This window comes from Phasianus colchicus, chromosome 4 (assembly GCF_987193195.1).
Source record: "Phasianus colchicus chromosome 4, bPhaCol1.hap1.1, whole genome shotgun sequence".
Taxonomy (NCBI): domain Eukaryota; kingdom Metazoa; phylum Chordata; class Aves; order Galliformes; family Phasianidae; genus Phasianus; species Phasianus colchicus.
Genome location: NC_143439.1, coordinates 3,217,622 through 3,237,500, shown reverse-complemented (window position 1 = coordinate 3,237,500; position 19,879 = coordinate 3,217,622). Strand labels below are relative to the sequence as shown.

Sequence of the window (19,879 nt, the reverse complement as noted above, 5' to 3'; positions counted from 1 at the left end):
TTGGAATCCAAATTCCCACCAACTTTCATGGTATCACAGGGTTTCCTTTGTTCGATGTACTCATTCATGGTTGACTCCAGCAAGTAGGCATATTTTCCTTTGGACTTCCGTACTCGAGCTACCCCTTCTGCTGTAGTCCTCACAAACACAGATGGCTCTGCACTTTTCATATAGGTCCACATTTTATCAAACACTGCAATTTTAGATCTCTGTGGAGACAATATGAAGCCTAATTAACTAATTTTTACGTAGACAGCAAAAGCACACGTGGGAAAATATGATTACGCTGTTTCAGGCAAGTTTATTAACCAATGCTGAAAGATTACAGCAGCTACATTATCTTTTTCTATTAATAATATGCTGTCATTGTATATATGCTTCATATTTCTTATATTGAAGTTTTGAAGCAGTGTTACTTCCACTTTATTAGAAGTGTGCCAGATTAAAACATAAGAAATATATTTAAGCTTCACTAAAATATTCATCAAGAAGGTTCCACTCAAATAAGATGATCATCTTTTTATGCAGCTCTCTGCAGCTACTTATTATGCAATGGTGAGCTGAAATGTATCAATGGTACTAGAAAGATTCAGATTGCTCCACAGAGGATACTAAAATTGCTATGAAACCTGAAGGGAACATTAATAGTGAGGCACCTGTTTCAAGGTTGTTCTTACTTGTAGTACTACACATGACTCACTAAGTTAACTTGGCAAAACAGGCATCTTTTTCCCAGAAAGAGCATGATCTAAAGTACATTTCCCTGGCTTTAACCAATTGGTAGTTATAACTATAAGTGGCAGTTATAACTACCAATTGATAGTTATGCATTAACCTGAAAACAAAACAAAACAAAATTTGCTATCTAGGTCACCAAAAGGGAAGAGCTTATCAAAGAAAAAGCAGATGGGGCACTTCTTGAAATACACGACAGGTCAGAATCAATAACAATTAACAATGAGGGAAATAGTATAGAAAGCTGGATTCCTCATATTGTCACATACTGTACAATTCCAGTGAAGAAAATGGCAAGCATATGTATATACCATCACTCTTTACGTAAGCTGAGCAGAAAACCAAAGTGTGCAAACATTTCACATTCCACTTTATCTGATCAAAATGTCTACGAAGCTAAAATGAAACAATGAAACTTATGTGATTTTCTTAAAGAGACAACTTAAATCAGTATACGAAGCAGGCAAGAACAATAAAGGATAAAATACTGCAGAGTGCAATACCACGTTGGATATAACTCAGCCATTATGGCATTTCTACTTTGCTGTAGAAAACCAAGGACCATTTATTTTGTAGTCATCCTATGAGACTTAACTACTGTATGTGTAAATATACCAAATCTCTGCTGTAATAAAATGTATGAGAAACGCTTCTCCACTGAAGACATAATGTACCCTTCAGAACAGCACTTACATTATAAATGTATCTTTAATCAAATCATTTTAAAAATAAATGAACCAAGTATAAAGGCATGAGAAATGTCTTCCCTGTCTCCCAAGGCTTCACAGTCCCTGTGTTACAGCATTATCATTTTCCCAGACTTACCCTTTTTTGTCCTGAAATATCGCACAGAAAGATTCCAAGGCTCAGATTCTGCCCTCATCTTAGTACATCTCTTAGCATTTAAAGTTCTGGTAGCACAAACCATTGAAGGTTTTCCAACTTTTACCAGCATCTGCACAGCTAGCACAGCTGAAAGTTCACTTGCAGATGTATTGTTGTATATTCTGAACTGTTGTTCTACACATACTCAGTATACCCATTAATATCAAAATGGTTGGATATAGTGAGCATGACCAGCAATGACTGAGAAACTGTGTGCTGAAGGCAGGGTGGGCTTCTCAGATTCCTGCAACATCTGCCATATTGAACATGCATTGCTCTTGTTCCATTCTGTATACTGAAATACAACATCCTAAAATCTATGGGAAACCTGAAAAAAATATTATAATGCACCATCTTTGAAAAGCCAGCTAACAGTGTAAACTGTCACTGTGTACTACAAGCTGTCAGTACCAATCCAGTATTACGCTTTGCCCGTAGCTTACCTGATGCACAGAAAGGCAGATAAATGCCTCTGAGATCGTAAGTAGTATCCCAAGCTGAAAGAGAATTTTACCTGAAGATTCAAGTCCGTACGGCTATTTTAATATCTGACCAACTCCTATACCATCATCAGAGAGTATAAAGTGTAAACCTTAATTGCATGTATAGCAAACTGGATGGCTTCCTACTATCTACTCCCTGTGTTGCTCAATTCCCCAAAAGCAAAGCTACCAGAATTTAGCCCTTCAAGGTGCTCACTCTCCTCCATTCACAGTCCACTCAGGGTTGGACTAAGATGCTTCTAACCTCATACAGAGGAGATCAGTTTTCTCCGAGTTCTCACTCTCAAATCTACCTTCTTAACTGAACCCAGATGCTCCATCCCGTTTGCTTCACAGGTCAACAGCAAACATCCAGCTTCCTACATAGGACCCACCACTATAAAGCATGCAAGGGACACCTAGCTTCCAACAGTGATATAAAAATGATTACAGAGATGAATCATCATAGATTTACTCTATAAAACGTAAAACAAATTTGGACTAGCTTAGATCCATCTCAAAAGTTTTAGCTCAACTCAAAAGAGAAAATATCTAAGGCATTTAAGTGCCTGTCATCACAATTTTCACCATAAGGCATTCAAATCTTATGCTGTAGAACAGAAAAGGTTATGCAGACATTTAAAATATTATTTCCTCACTGAAAAAAACATTCAAGTACTAAATAAATAAATAAATAAATATTCTTCATTTAAATTAGGCTGCTATCAGGAGCAGCTTCTAAAACAGACTTGACTGCCCTTGCTTTCTTAACTGCACTGCTTCCAGGTTTATTTCAATGACCTTTTACAGGTTTTATGTATGTATATATATAAAAGTTACGGACATCCAGGTAAGTTTGTTCTGCTTCCATCATTCAGCCTTAGTAAAACACAGCTCCCCATTTCCCACCATCACTTGACAGAGATCTGATCACTGCAGATAAATGCGAAGGAAGAAGGCAGTTGCATTACAGACACAGCGACTGGTGCTGGATGTCTGAATGGGAAAAGGCGTAAGAAAAAGATTCCTCAAGTGGTCAAGTGTTACAAAGAAACTTCCCACTAGATGGCTCACAGGTTCCTTCCCACATCACTGAAGGTAAAGTAATACCTGATCCAGCAACCACAGAAATAAAAATATGTAGTGAAAAACATCACCAGAAAATAATACTCAGATTTTTTTCATGACCGTACAGTCATCTTCAACCATGAGCACCAAAAGAAACATAATGCCAGAGTTCACACTGCTCATAGTTTTGACCCCTACCAAGTCAAGGGATATCTCATTGTTCCTCCTTCACATTCAGTCGAAACAAAATCATAAATGTCTCAAATATTCCACGTTCCTGCTACAGAGTCCTTACTAGCAGTAATTTCTGTTTTAGGAACATTGTTTCCATTTTTTTTTTTTTTCATCTAAAATTTGCCTTCTATATGAAAAGCTATACCTAAAGGATGTAAAAGTAAAGACAGTGTCTGAAGAGACCTTTACCTAATACTTCGTACTTACATACAAGTGAATTCAAAAAGCTAGTATGAGTCTGCATGCTTAATCTATTCACCAATCCAAAATCAAAAATACTTTGAAAAAGTAGCATCAAGAGATTATTTAAACTTGGTCAGTGCTACAAATGCACGTATATTATTTCTATAGAAATGATTCTCCCCTGTTTAAACTGCACTTGTAAGAGTTCACATTCATTACCAACAGCGGATCGCAACATGAAGAAACAGAATTCTTGTGAATGCAGGGTGCCCTGTGTGCAAGTTGGGCTTTCATGCCTCTTCCTAAAATATTTATTTTATCTGACGTCAATGAAATAAAAGATCAGCAGTGCTTCATTAAAAAACACACGTGAACCAAGTCGATTACTTCATTATTTAACTCCATTAATTGATGTGGTTTACTGCTATTGCAGCATGACACTCAAGTATATAGATGAAATGTTAAAAGCTAACAGTAGCTTCATTATTACAATCATTGGCAACGTGTAAACACAAGACACATATTCATAATGCACTTAACTTACCATTTCTACAAAAATATAAAAGCATCCAAACAGCTACAATTTTTTTTTTTATTATTACCATGTCACCACTGTGCATCACGACTATCAAAATTATTAGAGAGTACACATCCCATTTAGATGTAAAATACTGCCTCCATTAAGAAACTCATTAGGAAATTAAATTATGGAAAGCTATATCAAATTAATTAACTGTGTATTTTGTAGGTCATCAGATAACTTTTCCATTTTGTCATTCAAAGACCTAATATTCTTAAAATGGGATGCTGTAATTAGTGTGTCACTGACAGAAATAGCTCCCCACACAACAGACATTCTAATACATGATGATCTTTGTACTGCAGGTGTACAACTTTAATCCTCAATTATGGTTTGTGTTAAGATCTTGTTGACGTTCCATACTGAAGGACACAAATCAAAAGGGGCATCAATAGCTAGAAACTTCAGCTAGAAACAAATCTTGCCAATTTCCACACTAAACCACTTGATGCATTCCCCCTTCCTTCCCTCCCACTCACTCTCTCCCACCGCACCAGAAAAGGCCAAAACTATTTTTTCAGGCTTTTTAATTAACTCAAATTAAGTATTTTAGAATACTTAACCTTGTTTATACTGGGTGGGTACTGAACGTTAATAAAAATAAAAATACTGATAATTTTAATAATAATGGGTAAATTTAAAGGAATGCTTTTAAGATGTGGTTTTACAAGCTTCCCAGTTTCCTTAACTTAAATTGAAATACATAAAGTATTTATACATAAAGTATCTTTAACACATTTTGTCTTAATAAGAAATTTCAAGCATTCTATCTCAAGAATGTATTCCTCAAAAGCCTACTTAAAACAATTTGTACTAAGAATCCACTTCAATGAAAAGATAGCATATGTTCATGTGCAAGACAAAGACCTCATGTCATCATCATTTTCATGTGATTTAGAGATTAAACGTTCAAGGAGGCTTTTCTTATGAAGGTATGTTAGTCTTACAGTTTCAAGCACATTTAATCACCGTTGAAACACTTGCCAAAAGGATTTCTCCTCCAAGTCATTTTACTGGGGTCAATTCAACTTCTAATGAATTCAAATTCGCAGGAATCTAGATTCCTCTCCATTCAGCACATTCAAAAAGTCAAGGCAGGCCATTTAAATCTCGTTCTATTAAAAACTCAGATAAGTGCTAAACAAACTAATTTCTACAGGGATGACCCAAAGAAATGTGTTCTTTGAAGTCATAAGAAAAATCTCCTGCCCACTCCTAAAGTTATCTTCACCACAACAAACCTCCTGATGTGGAGACAGCTGTACTACTGTCATGCTGCAGTATCTACTACCACAGCTTTGTTACACCACTGTACTACAAATGCAAATTTCTAAGTAGGATCTTGATTTGATCGGAGGAAATCCGATAACGTAAAGGAAACAGTATGTAGTACAAGCTGAAGAAACAGCAAACAGTAGCAGATTTTCCAGCCTCATGCGTGAAGAGAGTAGGAAAAGTGTATTTGCTGTGTAGTAGGAAGAAGGTCAAAGAAAAATCTAGGTATAGAACCATAATCCAAATTCGTATCTTATTAATTTTTAGCTTTTCAAATGAGATTGAATTAGAGAAATAATAGGTTATATGATGGAGAATGCAGAAGTGATCAAAATGAGATAGATCCAGAACAAAAAACTTACTGCATCTATATATGGGATGGGTCAGGGAAGAATAAACTGAATCATAAAACACAAAACAATTTATTAAGAAACTGCAGATTCCTTAGTGAACTGCAGATGCTACTACTGTAGTCTAGAATCAAACATACTAAAGGTACTTAAGAAGAATGAAAAGTCATTAAAAAGAACTACAGCCCTTTTGGTCTGAAGTACAGCATGGCACACACAGCCTCATCTCACATTTCAGAATGAAAACATTTGAAGATAGAAGTGACTTGTATTTGTAAGAAAGGAAATTGGGTTGATCAAAACGGGAATTATTTGTTATATAAGAGAAGTGGAAAATTCTGAGCACTAGAATGACACAAATGAAATGGAACTTTTTAGGTTGGAAGCATTGTCCAGCATCTTAGGACCAATAGGAAAACGTGCAAGAAAATGGAAGTTGCTCAAATAGAGAAAAACAACAGAAAAAGAAGATAAATTAATCACTGTGATCAAAATGTACTGTAGCAACTAAGGATGAATTACTTATAAAACACTCAGGCTAGAAAATAAATTCCTAACAATCACATTATGTGATCGTTAGATTGTGACATTATGGGATGATCAGTAGATCATCCTAGGGGTAGTGCAACTCCTTTCACACCAGTGGAGAATCTTCAAACAATGGTTCAGGAAATTCACTGCATCCAGCACACAATTATCTACTGCACAGCATACCTGGGTTAAAACATCTAAAAAACACTTGATGAAAACTTAAAGAGAAGATCGAGGAATAACACATTTCTTTCACCAGACACAATTTACCCTTACCAATAAGAAATGAAAACTCTATTAAACATTTTCTTTTCAATAAGTATAAAGCAAATAGTTATTAAAATTAAACTGGGTACTATAGAAACAGTTTCTGAAGCACCACAGCACTATAGGCTTGCTGAGATGTCTGCAAAAAAACATCAGGATTTCAGGTAATGCAGAAATAAATGTTCCCAGAAAATAACAAAGAGAGATGCCTTGAGAATAAAGAAAAATAAAGTATTCATTACTGCATTTGTTATTTTGAAGTAAAATTTCAGAATGACCTAATACAGCTCTTAAGTATTTTGCCCAGATGTAAGAACTTTGAAAACCAAGAAAACACAACAGAAAATGAATCAGTTAAACTCTCCAGACCAGAAAAAAAAAAAAAAAAAAACACGTCTTGTTTGCTATTGGATGCAAATGGCATTCTTTCCATTAACTCAGTACCTCTTCCTTCTGTCAAAACTTCAAAAGTCAAACCAATATTTTCTAACTGTATCTCCTTCAGGTATCCACGAAATGTCAGTCCTGTGGCCTCTGCTGCTTAAGGTGCTAAGCAGAGTCCATGATAACAGTTACACAATTTCATAACTGAGAGTCTTTAGTCTCCATCGTCCCTTGAACACCCCTTGAGCTCATCAAAATTTAGCTCTGGAACATATGTTCTGTGCAATTCCTCTGCACCTCAAACAAACAAACAAAAAAAGCTGAAGTACATCCATTTAACAATGTCATTTATTTATTTCTTTAAATCAGTGTTTCTCCTCCCTGATTTTTGAGATTTCCTAATATTTTTTAAAAGCTTGAGTAACATCTTGAGTGCAAAGACAAACTGAGACTCAAAGATTGCTTGCTGTATGCTTTTTCTCTTTTTGTGTAACATTTTATAATATAATCATCAATTTAAATACTTTTTTAAGTAAGGAAATATTTCAAAGTATTTATAAATCTAGACGCACCGGGCTTTGTTGAAGATCTTCAAAAAAGAGAATGCTAATCTCTAGCCAAATTTCCTTTTTCAGGAGAAATGACTCAGGGGATCTGTCAGCTCTTCCAATATTTGCTGCTGGCTTCTCACTATGAAGAACAAATTATTATACTTCCAGATTTTCCATGTCTAACTTTTCATTGAGGAACTCTTGACTCCTGCTTACTCTGTTTAGTGAAAGCTAAAGAATACTTTCTTTGTGGAGCATCTCTCCTTGCTTCTCCTTCGGCAAAGGATCTATTCTTAAAGGTCATCAATGCATAATGAAACAGATTCACCTGTACATGTCACACACGTATGAAAAGTTTTAAAATAAAAACCACTGCAGACACAGAGAATATAAATTAGTCTAGTTATTGCTCTGCATGTCACTTTTAATTTCTGAGATGTCTTCTGACCTTACAGAGCAAGTTGCAATCCATCTTTTAAAAAGAAAAGAAGGTAGAACAATTGATTTCATTTGTCGACCTTCTGTACATATTTTTGATGAGTATTGCTGGGCAAGCAGCAGAAACATGATTGAAATTTAAAAGGAATTAGATTTGTGTCTGTCTGTATCACTTTCACACTCATTTTCCATAAGTCTCTAAGCAGATGAAAATAATAGAAATGTGCTGCTGAATATTCAGATTGCATACTTACACAGCTGTACTTTGTTTCTTTCTTCCATTATTGTAGCTCAGGACGTTTATCACAGCAAACTCAGGAATTTCACACATATACACAATTCTTTAAAATTAATTTCAGCATCGTTAGGGGAGCAGTGGTCTGCCTTCTTGGGTTATGATGACTTCTACCCCTCAAATCAAATATCTTGGCTAATAAATTAATATCAAGTATATTTAGAGTGGCTGGAGAGAGATAACTGGCGATAAAAATACCATGTGACTGTAGATAGTGTTGACAGTACCTACCAGAGCAATGAAATTCTGTTGTCCCACCATTTAGCCCTCCACCAAGTAGCATCTACTGTCTTACAGCTGTAAAGATGATGCGCTTGAACAAAAGAACTGAAATGATCCTTGCATCTTTCAACCTATGCCTGCAGTCCTGTTCACACTGCCACTGTTACAGTCTACCCCTAATTTGAGAAAAACAATGCTTTTCTGGAAAAGCACAGCCACACACAGTTTCTTCAGGCTGTAAACCCAGAAGAGAAAATGCAACCGCAACGCACCGTACACCTTTAATTAGGCTTTCAGTTGCACTAGAAACTCTAACAGCAATATCTTAAGAGAGAGAGCCACTAGTGAACAACAGAACTGACAAACATCCCAGCTCAGTGAAAGTACTCTGAAAACCTGTATTGTACTTGCAGTCCCATTAGTAGCAATTTTGAGATATCCTGTGGAAAATTATTCCACGTCAAGAGACGTAACTGATCTGCCACTGAAGAAAATTTGTGTATCTGGAACTTTATTGTTATGCAATAATATTTTCCTGCAGATTTTTACTGTATTTCTTTTTAATACTGTTAAAATCATCTGCACCTATGCAGGATGTACCGTGTTTCTGCTTACTCTCTTAAAGAAGCAGTGGGAACACTGGACTACAATTCCTGGTTCATCCTCTTCTATGTTTTAGTGCCAGCCAACACTACTTGAGTAGATGATTCAATGACTGGTGTCCTGAAACAAAACAGTTAGCAAGCTAATGTGACAATTCCAGCTTGCCCAGGCTTACACAACACCTCTACTAGTTCATGTTATTTAAGCATTTACAGAAGCTGGACAAAGATTTCAACCCATTTATATATATATATATATATATATATATTCAGCTATTCAGAATATCATTTTTCATTTAAGTTTAACCACTTAGAGCTTATTGCTGAGAATTTCTGCCTAGAAAATGACAAAAATATATATATATATCCCTATGGTGACTCACTCCATCTTAAAAACACCAGGTAACACAGATTAAGTCTTCTGTTCTTTAGACATACTTTCTTCACAGAGAAGAAGAGAAAAATAGCCTTGTCTGGAAGAATAACTCCCACAAAACTGAAGTTAGATGAGATATGTGCTATCCTCTGTAAGTAAAAGTCATGATGGAAGAATGTGGAAGAACAATCACTGAATGTACTCAGCGTACTTTAAAGGAGACTGAGTATTGTTTGGATTCTTCTAGCACTGAAAATAAAAATGCTTGCCAACGAAACTCTGAAAGTTAGAACAACAAATACATTCAGAAATACTGTAAGCATTCTGCGGACATTCCAGGATGAAAAAGGAAAATTGAAGAAAAACAATTTCTTGAAGTAAATTGTTGACTAAATAATTCATTCAGGTCTAGCAGTGGCACATTCATTTCTTAGTTGTTGCAATGCTGTGAAAAAATTCCTCTTGACCTGAAGTGCTCCAGGTTTGAAACCATGAACTGATTTATAGTTTATATGATATTTCACTTTTATGATTGGCAGAAAGATACCATTTGATGGAAGGATGTCTGTATTTTTAAAGAAGCTGTGGGAAAACGTATGCAAAAGGAACAAGCAAAGGAAGTAAAGTTTTTCAAAAGTGAATCTAGAAGCTAAATTACAGAAGTTATTAGCATTTCAATCTCAGTCTATATGGTGTAAGTCTGATCAAATTAGCACTTTTATCATTAGGCAGATCTCTGATTCTCATCACGGATTAAAAAAATAATCTCATATAAAACATTTGAAGTCAGCAATTATTTCTTCTATTGTTTTAGTGGCTGATGAACTTCACCTTACATACCTCAGCAGGTAGCTGGCTACTCTCATCAATAACAACTTTTCCTCTCTCATTTCTGGCATCCTTCATTACTCAATTTTTAACCCACCTGCTGCTAGGCATATATCCCAATTGCCTCAGCTTTTTATAAAAGTGAAAAGAGGTGCTGCCCAGCTCTCAGACATATGGTCTGATTTTGGGGTGGTCCTGTTTGAAGCCAGGAATTGGACTCAACGATACTTCTGAGTCCATTCCAATCCAGATTATTCTATGATCATCACAAAACATGCTTCAGCATTAAGACAAATTCTGTTTACTGTTCTTATCACTGCTATACAATAACTCCTACTTTTTGTGCTGAGAAACGAGGGCTCTAACTAGTGAATATTTAGGTACAGTGTACATTCCACCAATTGAAAGCATACTGGAAAATAATATCACTTCTTGAAGAGGAAGCCGACTAACTGTGGGAAAAACGAGCAAGCAAATATTTATTTTAATTCATGATAGTAACAAAGACCTTTCATTAGCTTTCTGCTAGAAAAATACTTAATTAGTTTCCAGCTGTTCAAAAAATCTGACTTCTAAAGTCAAGTCATAAGAAAATCACACACCCACTCCAATTCAGTTAGAAAGATTCCAGGTGAAATTTCAGACTCCTTAATGCTAAAGACTGCTTTTCACAGAGTTCCATTCCTGAAACACGAGTTTCAAGTTTCAGAAAGAGATTCTGACAACTATTTATTGAAAAATAACTGGGCAAGCTGATGTGATTTGGAGCATATAGTAGATAGAATCATCAGACTTAGCAGCTGCATCACATGAAGTGCATCAATTGTTTCTGACAGAAGTTGCTGAAAAGAAATTTCCAGAGACCGTACTAACTTTTTACAGATTGAAAGCTATGTTAACAAAACACGAAGAACATGCCCTCACAAAGCCCACAGTTGATTTTTACAATAGTTCTTACTGCTCAGGAACAATTGTGTAAAAGAGTACTTGGGAAAACGTATAAGGATTCAAACCTTCTAATTCTTGTAAGTGAGCACCACAGAGAGCATCTCAACCAACATTATAAATCTGATACTAGGAGCACAGATAGCTCATCGTGTAAATACACCATACAAGTCTGAGAATCTCTGAGGAGAAACTGCTCAAAAGAATTTGAATAGCCACAATTATGATAAGCTTTACACTCTCATAAACAGAAATACATTTGTATCCTTCTAAACACTTCTAATGCTTTTAGCATGGAATGACTTTTCTTTTACTAGCTTACAAATCTGATCTTAGTTTTGGTTTAGATCAGCAGGATTGCAATCAGCAGCAGAACTTACTAAGTCTTATACTTTTTAAAAGCTGTAACCATTGGGGTAGAAGACTGACAGAAAGCATTACTGTAATGCAACTACAAGTAACATCTGTTTTCAGAAGCAGGCAGGCACTTTCAACAGTAGCAAACAGGGCTTTAATCCACTTCAAGCTTGAAAAATAGGAAGTATTTAATAAATCATGGCTGTGCACCTTCTCACATTTCCATTCACTGCATGACTACCTGAAATATAGCACTACTGTTAGTCTAATTTAAAACTGTTAGCTACTGTCTTAGGGCCTACAGAAACAATATCAACTCCATTTTATGATCATGTCTTGCTTTTCTTTTCTTTACAGTGGAATATTTTTAGGCAGTTCCTTGCAGTCACTTTTACCTTGCATTACTTATACCATGGCCCCTGGGTTGACATACAGATAATAAAATGTTCTGATAATTAATAAACTAAAACACTTACATATCTTCAAGTTAAATTGTACACATAACATTTTTATATCAATCTTTTAATAATGCCTAGGGAGAAAACATTCACATGAGTGAAGACCTAGTTGCAAGAAAACAAAAAAACTAAAAAGTAGAAATTCTTACCCTAAAAAACTCTTTAGTGGAGCCAGAATCTAATGTCCCATATGCAATTTCTGTTTGCTTGGAAAGATCCTCTGCACTTTCAATGGGAGACACCATCCTCTCAACCGTCAGGAAGGCAGCTAAGTTAGCCGTGTAGGATGAGATTATGATGAGGGTAAAGAACCACCACACACCTCCAACAATGCGCCCAGACAGGGATCTAATAACAAGTATGAAATGGATTTGTAAAGTGAAATGAAAGTCCTAAAAAGGAACACACGTTATCAGTTTTATGCAAATGATGCATTATACTACTGGGAGGCATTTCAAGTTATTTTGCAGTGCAGTTCTACATACTAATAACATGGGGTAACCATTGCACACTCCACTACACCTCCTGGCCTCTGCTGGAATCAGAACTCCAGAGTATACTTTAGGGAGAACTGAGAGATCCACTTCTTCAGTGTTCTGAATGCCCTGAAATGAGATTGCTCATCTCAAATGGCTACATTAACACACAAGCTTATCATTCCCCCTGATACGAATTTGTGTGACACGGAAAGAATCAAACAAAACCAGTAAAACAGACCTCTCAGATAAATCAGTATGCACTTAAAAATTAAGTCTCTTCAGACTGCTTGTTTTTGTGAGACATTCAGACAAAGACTGATTTTTACAAAACAATGGCTTATGCTGCTACAGACTATCTGTACTAAAAAACAAATAGCATTATTTGCAATAAAAACTGGCCCAGGGAATATCCATAAACTAAGAAGTGCACACAACTTGTGAGAGATGCAAACATTTAACAAGCTGAGGACTAGACATGACACAAGCAAACTGAGAATACAGATAAAACAGCGAAGAAAGTGTATTTTTTTAAACAATGATAAACTGATGTTTGTAACTGCAGCAGGTTGGCTCTTATGGATCTTTGTTTTGCATCTCCTGCTCAAGAAGAAAGAAGAAAAGAGAACTCAAGAAAATATACAGAATAGTAAAGTGAACACAACTAGAGGAATTCACTAGCTTTCAGTACTAAAAAGTTGATAGAATTATTGATACTGCTGTCATTGTCAAACTTATTTCTTAACAATCTTTTAAAGTTCAAAATTACTTACTACTTTGTTTCCAAACAAGACATTAAAGGAAGGAAGTAGTACAGAATCTTTGGAGATGTACTTAGTTATTTGGCAGAAATGTGCATGTAGTTGAAAGCCTAGTATTAGGCACTGCAGTAGGTTAGGTATGTGTCTCCTCTATCTATTAAGTAAACAAATCACAAATCATTAACCTGTTCTGCAGTATTGTGAATGAGATGTCAAATTAATTCTGACAGAATATATATATATTTATCTTTCTACATATACTTTTCAAAAGTGTTCTTTGATTTTAAACACAACAGTCATGTAAAGCTGATTTGTTAAACTGGGAAGAAAAATAAATTGAAACAATTCTGGAGAAATAATCTGGAAAAGATTTCTGATAACTGAGACATGAACAATCATAGAATCATTAAGGCTGGAAAAGACCTCAAAGATTATGTTTTCCAACCCTCCACCTACCACAGACTCACTGATCCAGTCCAAAACATAAAATCAAGTTAGATATGGTCCAGTGTACATTATTAAAAAGGACCATAGAATAGAAGTTATTTCGTGCTCCATCTAAATTTAAATATATACTGTAAATATGTTTTTTGTCACTTCTGGCATAGAGGTAACCTGAAAACATCATGATTCTACAATTGAAAGATTAAATTAAGTGATAAATATATATTTGCAGGGTAAAAATCTGTGTGTACTTACTAAGTGTTTATTTTATCCTATCTTACACTGTACTGATAACATCTACTGTAAAGGATAATTCATCAAATTCAAAAGCCAGGATCTGTCAGCAAAGAACTGTTACTGACCTTGTAAAACAAGGGTAAGATCAGTCCAGAAATTATGCTCCCACATTACATTTTTGTAAGTAAAATTTTTAGGGTGGTCATTTGTATTCAAACTTTTCCCATCTGTCTGTTCCAGTTAAATAAAGCTTTCATTTTTTAATGTGTATTTTTAAAGAATTCTAAATTTGATAATTATGTGGTAGTCTGAACTCACACGTATGTAAACACCTCATATGTCAGATCATTTGGTCATAATGTAAGAACAACAATTACTGAGGTGTTTGCACTTATATTTTTACAATAAACAGATATAATATGCAAACTAAATACCTTTCTCAAAACATGTTTGCAATGAAATAAGGTGTTCTTACACACTTCAGTGGCACTAAATCTGCCACGTCAATCTCCTTAATCATGTCAGATTCATGCATCTTTATGATGGCCACTTACCGTGTCGTTACATCGTCTTTACAACGTTATCAAACTTGCACAACAACTGTTGAGCTTTAATAGCCAGTAACATTGAAAAAAAATATGTCATTTTACTATGGTCTTGATTCAGTAGCAATAATTATATAGCTAACAGGGGACTCGGCAAACAACTAAACTTGTAAAGTATACAGTCAATATAAAAACCCAAAGGACTGAAATTAAGACAGCTTCTCATGACCTGAAGTTGTTCTCCCTTCATTGTCTCATCTCTTGCACACAACTCTTGCCATGCTGCGTGACAAATGTATCACATCCTTCATCACAAAGGCTGCTATACTTCCGTGAAGAAGTTAAATAAAACTGCAAAATATCTCACACAGATAGCTCTGTTATTTCTGCAGAACTTGAAAATCTGCTGTTGTCTTTTGGGATATAAAAAATGCTCCTTTGGGGTGATTTTAATTGCAAAACAATCACTAGACTCCCTAAAATTTGACCTATTCCATCTTAATTTAGGACACTCAGAAGAAAGCTAACTTGCTTGCTATACTTAGGAAGATCTGATTTAATTTCCTAAAACCTAGTTGCCCTACTTCACTTCTTACTACAGTTCCTTCAAGCAGAAAGTAGTATTTATCTACCTACTCATCACTGCTGAATCAAGGCTAGATTGGGAAGCACAAGGGAAACAGAATATTTAATGAGCTGCAAAGGAATTAGCTTAAGTGCTTCACTGTTGTTCCTAATAGGGTAGGTGAAAATCCACGAGGAATAAAGCATTTATAAACTAGACTTTCAAATTCATTTTAGCAATTTCCTTTGTGACTTTCACAAAACTAGGCCACAGAAAAGCAGCAATGTTTTGCAACTGTTCATAATAAACTGGAGCGATCGTGGGATTTCGACTTCAGTTCAAAGCTCTCCTATGGAAAAACAGTTAATAACTGTTGTGATACGTAGTGAGTTTTAGGGGTAAAGCGCTGCCTGTGTAGTTCATGGCTAATATTCTACCCTTCTTTCCCATCACAGTTGTTGTGAACCAAATGCACTGTCAACTGTGAAATGGGAATATGCAGCAAAAACACGGTACCCCTCCAAGAAGGCATGGAATGATTTGAACCTTATGCATTTTCCAGTCTCCCCATGGTATATATAACTTCACTTGGCAAACAATGCGATTGACACGAAGACAGTTCTGAACATTACCTCGTGTCAGAAAACGGCTTTTATTTCAAGGACTTCTGTGATTTTTGGAAAGAGAAACGCAATAATGCATTTCTTTCAAGTGAAAATATATGTACCATGAACCTCCACTGGCTGAGACCAAAAATGCACAAAGTTGAAAAAGGCAAGTAACCAACCTTGGCGAAATATCGCATCCTTGCTGCATAAAGGCACCCAGGGAAAACCAGAGACTATTAAATATCCCAAACTCATTAGTTGATTCATTAGTCTGTGTTTCTCGTCCATCTTCAAATTCCTCTGTGTGCCACTCGTATGGACTAAATCTGCTGACCAGGAATAAAACTACACTGACCCCAATGTAGGCAAAAACAATGCACATCCAGATTTCATATGCTAATGGATCAAGAAATGAAAACACTCCTGGTTTGGACTTCTGAGGTTTCTTGATCATTATTGATATCCCCAGGCTCATAAAGGGCTTTGAGAAGTCAATCACCTCTTCTCTCACCAATGTTATAGTTAATGGAGCAATTGCAATATCAGCTTTCTGTAAAGAAAAAAAAAAAAAAAAAGAAAATAATAGCTAATATAATGATCATAGTTTAGTTTCCATTGCATTTCATAAATGAAAATAGGACAGCAGACACAGCTAACATTCTTTTCACTGAAAATGTGATATGGAAAATTTCAGAAATTTTTAGTTGAAACTCTTCTTACTGAAATACATGCAACCATATGGTTGACATATACCAAGCTTCCCAATTTACATATGCCCTTTTAAAAGTATATGGCATTTAAAAGTGTTAGTAAGGCCTTTTGCCTGGTTAGAAGGGTGAAATATGGACTCATTCCCTTCCCAACTTCATTTACATTTAAAATCCAATTCCGTGCCTTACTTTTTCTTTTTTTCTTTTTTTATTCTAAAACAAGTTATTAATTCTTTATCAGAGGAATCAAATCATTTTCCTCTACTTCATGAAGAAAACTAAACCAAATCCCACAAATCCCAACAGTCATTTTAAACTACTACAATAGATATTCTTACCCCATAAACAAGTTCTCCAACCATCCCATTCCATATTTTCGTGTCTGCATCCCTGGCCCCATACTTGCCATCCCCAACAATTGTGAGCTTATATTTGAATCCACAATGCTTAGCAATTTCTGTAGCTAGGTCCACGCAATAGCCCTCGTATCGATCATTTCCTTCAAGCATTTCATGATTTTTCTTCATCATAACATATGGGGACTCCTGCACAGAAAGAACTTGCTTTAGTAGCTACAATGTAAAAATTGTACGTTTCCTAGATTAGTAGATTTTCCTTTTACAAGCGAAAAAAGAGAAGACAATAATAGCATGTGATGATTCAGGTGCCATTATGTCAGCCGTACATGAATCACGTGATGCATTCTGTAAAAGATTTAAATGCTACATTCTTCGCAGTCGTATACAAATAACAATACTTACAGGTATAGAGATCCCAGCAGTATGTTAATAATGATCATGAACGTTAACAGGAGTTACGCATTCAGAGAAGAGAGAATAAGTTCCGAAATCTGTTTCTTTCTCTCTTACAGTTTGGATAGAAGAAGGCAAAGGCATTTAGATGCTTTTGTTGCTGTCTTAATGAAATAATTTTATTTCCTATTTCACGGCTATGTTCCTTTCTCAAAACACACTTCTGGCTCTTCAGGCTAGATCTTAATATTGAGTTTTTAAACACAAAAATATATATCTACAAAGTTCCATCATCAGCAAAACTATGGGTGGTTTATACGTTACACTAAAAGGAATACACCTCCTCTTTGCTCAACTGTTACCCAACTATTCTTGCATCCATTGGCATTACATTAGCCTGTGACTTAACCAAATTGATAAAGAAACCTTGCAACTAATACAAAAACGTTGCTGTTTAACAGTACATAACATTATTTTCTAAACAACTGCAATATAACTTTTAATTGTTTATCTCATACTTTACCAGTCCATACTAGCTAAGATTCTGAAGTGCAACAATGAGTCTCCTTGCTGTCTGGCAAAAGCCATTTCCTAATAAGCAGTCGATTAATAATTACTACTGTGGCTACATCATTTAAAGCACTCTTTTTCAGAAGCAGGTATTTCATTCCTGATTTCTGGCCTAAAAGAAGTAACTTTCTAGGATGTTCTCTTCCCAGTCAATGACAATCTGTCTTCTACAGAAGAAAACAGCATACCAAATTGCATTTCCTTTATTTCCAGGTTTTATTAATATATCATAATGAGTAACATGTGACAACCTCAAAAAATAAACAGGAAATAAACTAATATTAACAGGGGAAACAAACCACTGTAGAATACACATTCTTCTGACAAAATATGAGGTTAATTACCAAAATAGTGGTGACAATAATAGTCTTATTCTCTAGTCCTGAAGATTCATTTCCAAGAGGGCCATCAAGGGGATTCACAACCATTTTGTCCACTTCACTCCAATATCCAATCTAAAGAGAGTTTATAGGATGCACAGACACTAGTGAATATGAACTGGCACAGAAAAGTTAAAGTATATTATTACTATGCCCATGATTTATGTTCACAAAGAACTATTTCAGTTACGGATTTATCAGTGTAAATATCTCTATTTATAGTTAATATAGCAAATATTAACAAGAATGAGCTAATGATATTCGTTCACATTATTCTGGCTAAAGTAAATATATCATCTCCATTTGCATATTAAGAACTTTTAGAAACAATAGTCATCTGCTGTGAGATTGAATTGTTATCAAATACTCCAGATTAGGAAGACATGATAAAATGGCTTCTCCCAAAGGATTTCAGATTACAGCAGAAAGATAATCACATTTAAACAAATGTTACTGAAAAGCAGTATTCTGTATTTGTCATTCAGATGTACATCTCCCCAGTTTCTGGCTCACATTCAGTATTTCAGATCAGAAAGTAAGAAGTTTAAGCCACAAAACCGAAAGGAAAATACTGTCACGTAGTACTTAGCAGAAATAAAAACTCTATTTGTTAGAAAGAAGTAATAGGTGCTTTTACTCTACTCTGCAAGACCAACATAGAATATATCTCTGAATAAATAATATCACAAGTCATGCTTTAACTCATTTGTAGTGTTTCATTACCTACCTTAGCCCCCTGCTTAGTGTGATAAAACCTTTAAAGACACTGTAAGACAATTTAAATTACCTTCCGAGGGCCAGTACTTTTGAGTTCCATGACGTTTATTGTAAAATTGATTCTCTTTCCATTCTGATCAAACTTGATATTCCCTGTCAGGCCTTCCACCTGAACCTATATAGATGAAGACGAAAGTGGTAAATGAATTACGTTCCTTTTTAGAAAAATGAATTTTGTTTCCACAAACAATTATTGATTTATCAAAAACATTCAGTTTAGACACTTTCTGTACCCAACATAACCCTTAGCAAAGGAACAAATTCCTGATGTGGAGGTAATTTCCTCATTATTCTCAGCAAGATCCAGGCAGGTTAGAAGACTAGAAAGTTCTTTTCAAGCATTTATAGAAGACTTCACACATGCACTCATCCCAGCATTCATTCTAGGGAAGCTACCTGTTTCAATGCCCTTTCTATTTCTACACCATGACCCCAGGGTACAGCTGGATTTGCAAGACAATCTCCAGCATTTCCTCTTCTGGAGATCTCAATCCTCTGTTTACGCAAATTACGGAAAGCTTCTGTCATCACTTGCACAGCATCATAGGTCAGAGCAGATGTATACTGAAAAGGAGTGAAAATATTTCATTAAAAAAACAGCTTCAACTTCAGTATAACTTCTAGTATTCTCCATCCATTTGACACAGAAATACATTAAAAACAAAGATGACAGTACGACATCCTTTTGTTTTGAGGTCACTGCCACCCGCACCGATCAAAGAACAGTGCTCTCCACAAGAGTGTTGGAAAGATAATGCTGATAAGCCTGAACTGAAAATTTACAGCTGTTTTCATGGTGTGAACTCCATCCATTTCTCACCAGAACTGCGTAACACTTCGGTGTCCAGATACGGCTGAAGTTCATAGAGATGAAAAGGGAAAAAAATAATATCCACTATTTAACCTGAGTACACCTTTAGAAATAAGAGGTTTTTTTTACTCTTGTTACACTCTTCATGAAGGTGCATTTATATACAGAAGTCAGGAGATATGTCATCCCACATATAG

The 19,879-nt window shown here is 35.4% G+C and overlaps 1 protein-coding gene across 6 annotated transcripts in view; it reads right to left on the bottom strand.

Moving 5' to 3' along the window:
• Window positions 1–19,879, bottom strand: part of GRIA2 (glutamate ionotropic receptor AMPA type subunit 2) — an 82,433-nt gene that overhangs the window by 4,576 nt on the left and 57,978 nt on the right. For all 6 annotated transcript variants that reach the window (XR_016465717.1, XR_016465718.1, XR_016465719.1 and 3 more), the window contains exons 7-13: window positions 19,268–19,435; window positions 18,882–18,986; window positions 18,059–18,169; window positions 16,731–16,937; window positions 15,862–16,232; window positions 12,196–12,394; window positions 1–209 (exon numbers count right to left, since the gene is read on the bottom strand). The exon at window positions 1–209 is cut by the window's left edge and continues 39 nt beyond it. Coding sequence is in view for 3 of the 6 variants with exons in the window: in XM_031614250.2 (XP_031470110.1) it covers window positions 1–209; window positions 12,196–12,394; window positions 15,862–16,232; window positions 16,731–16,937; window positions 18,059–18,169; window positions 18,882–18,986; window positions 19,268–19,435 (1,370 nt within the window). In the remaining 3 variants the exon portion in view is untranslated. The remainder of the gene's footprint in view (window positions 210–12,195; window positions 12,395–15,861; window positions 16,233–16,730; window positions 16,938–18,058; window positions 18,170–18,881; window positions 18,987–19,267; window positions 19,436–19,879) is intronic.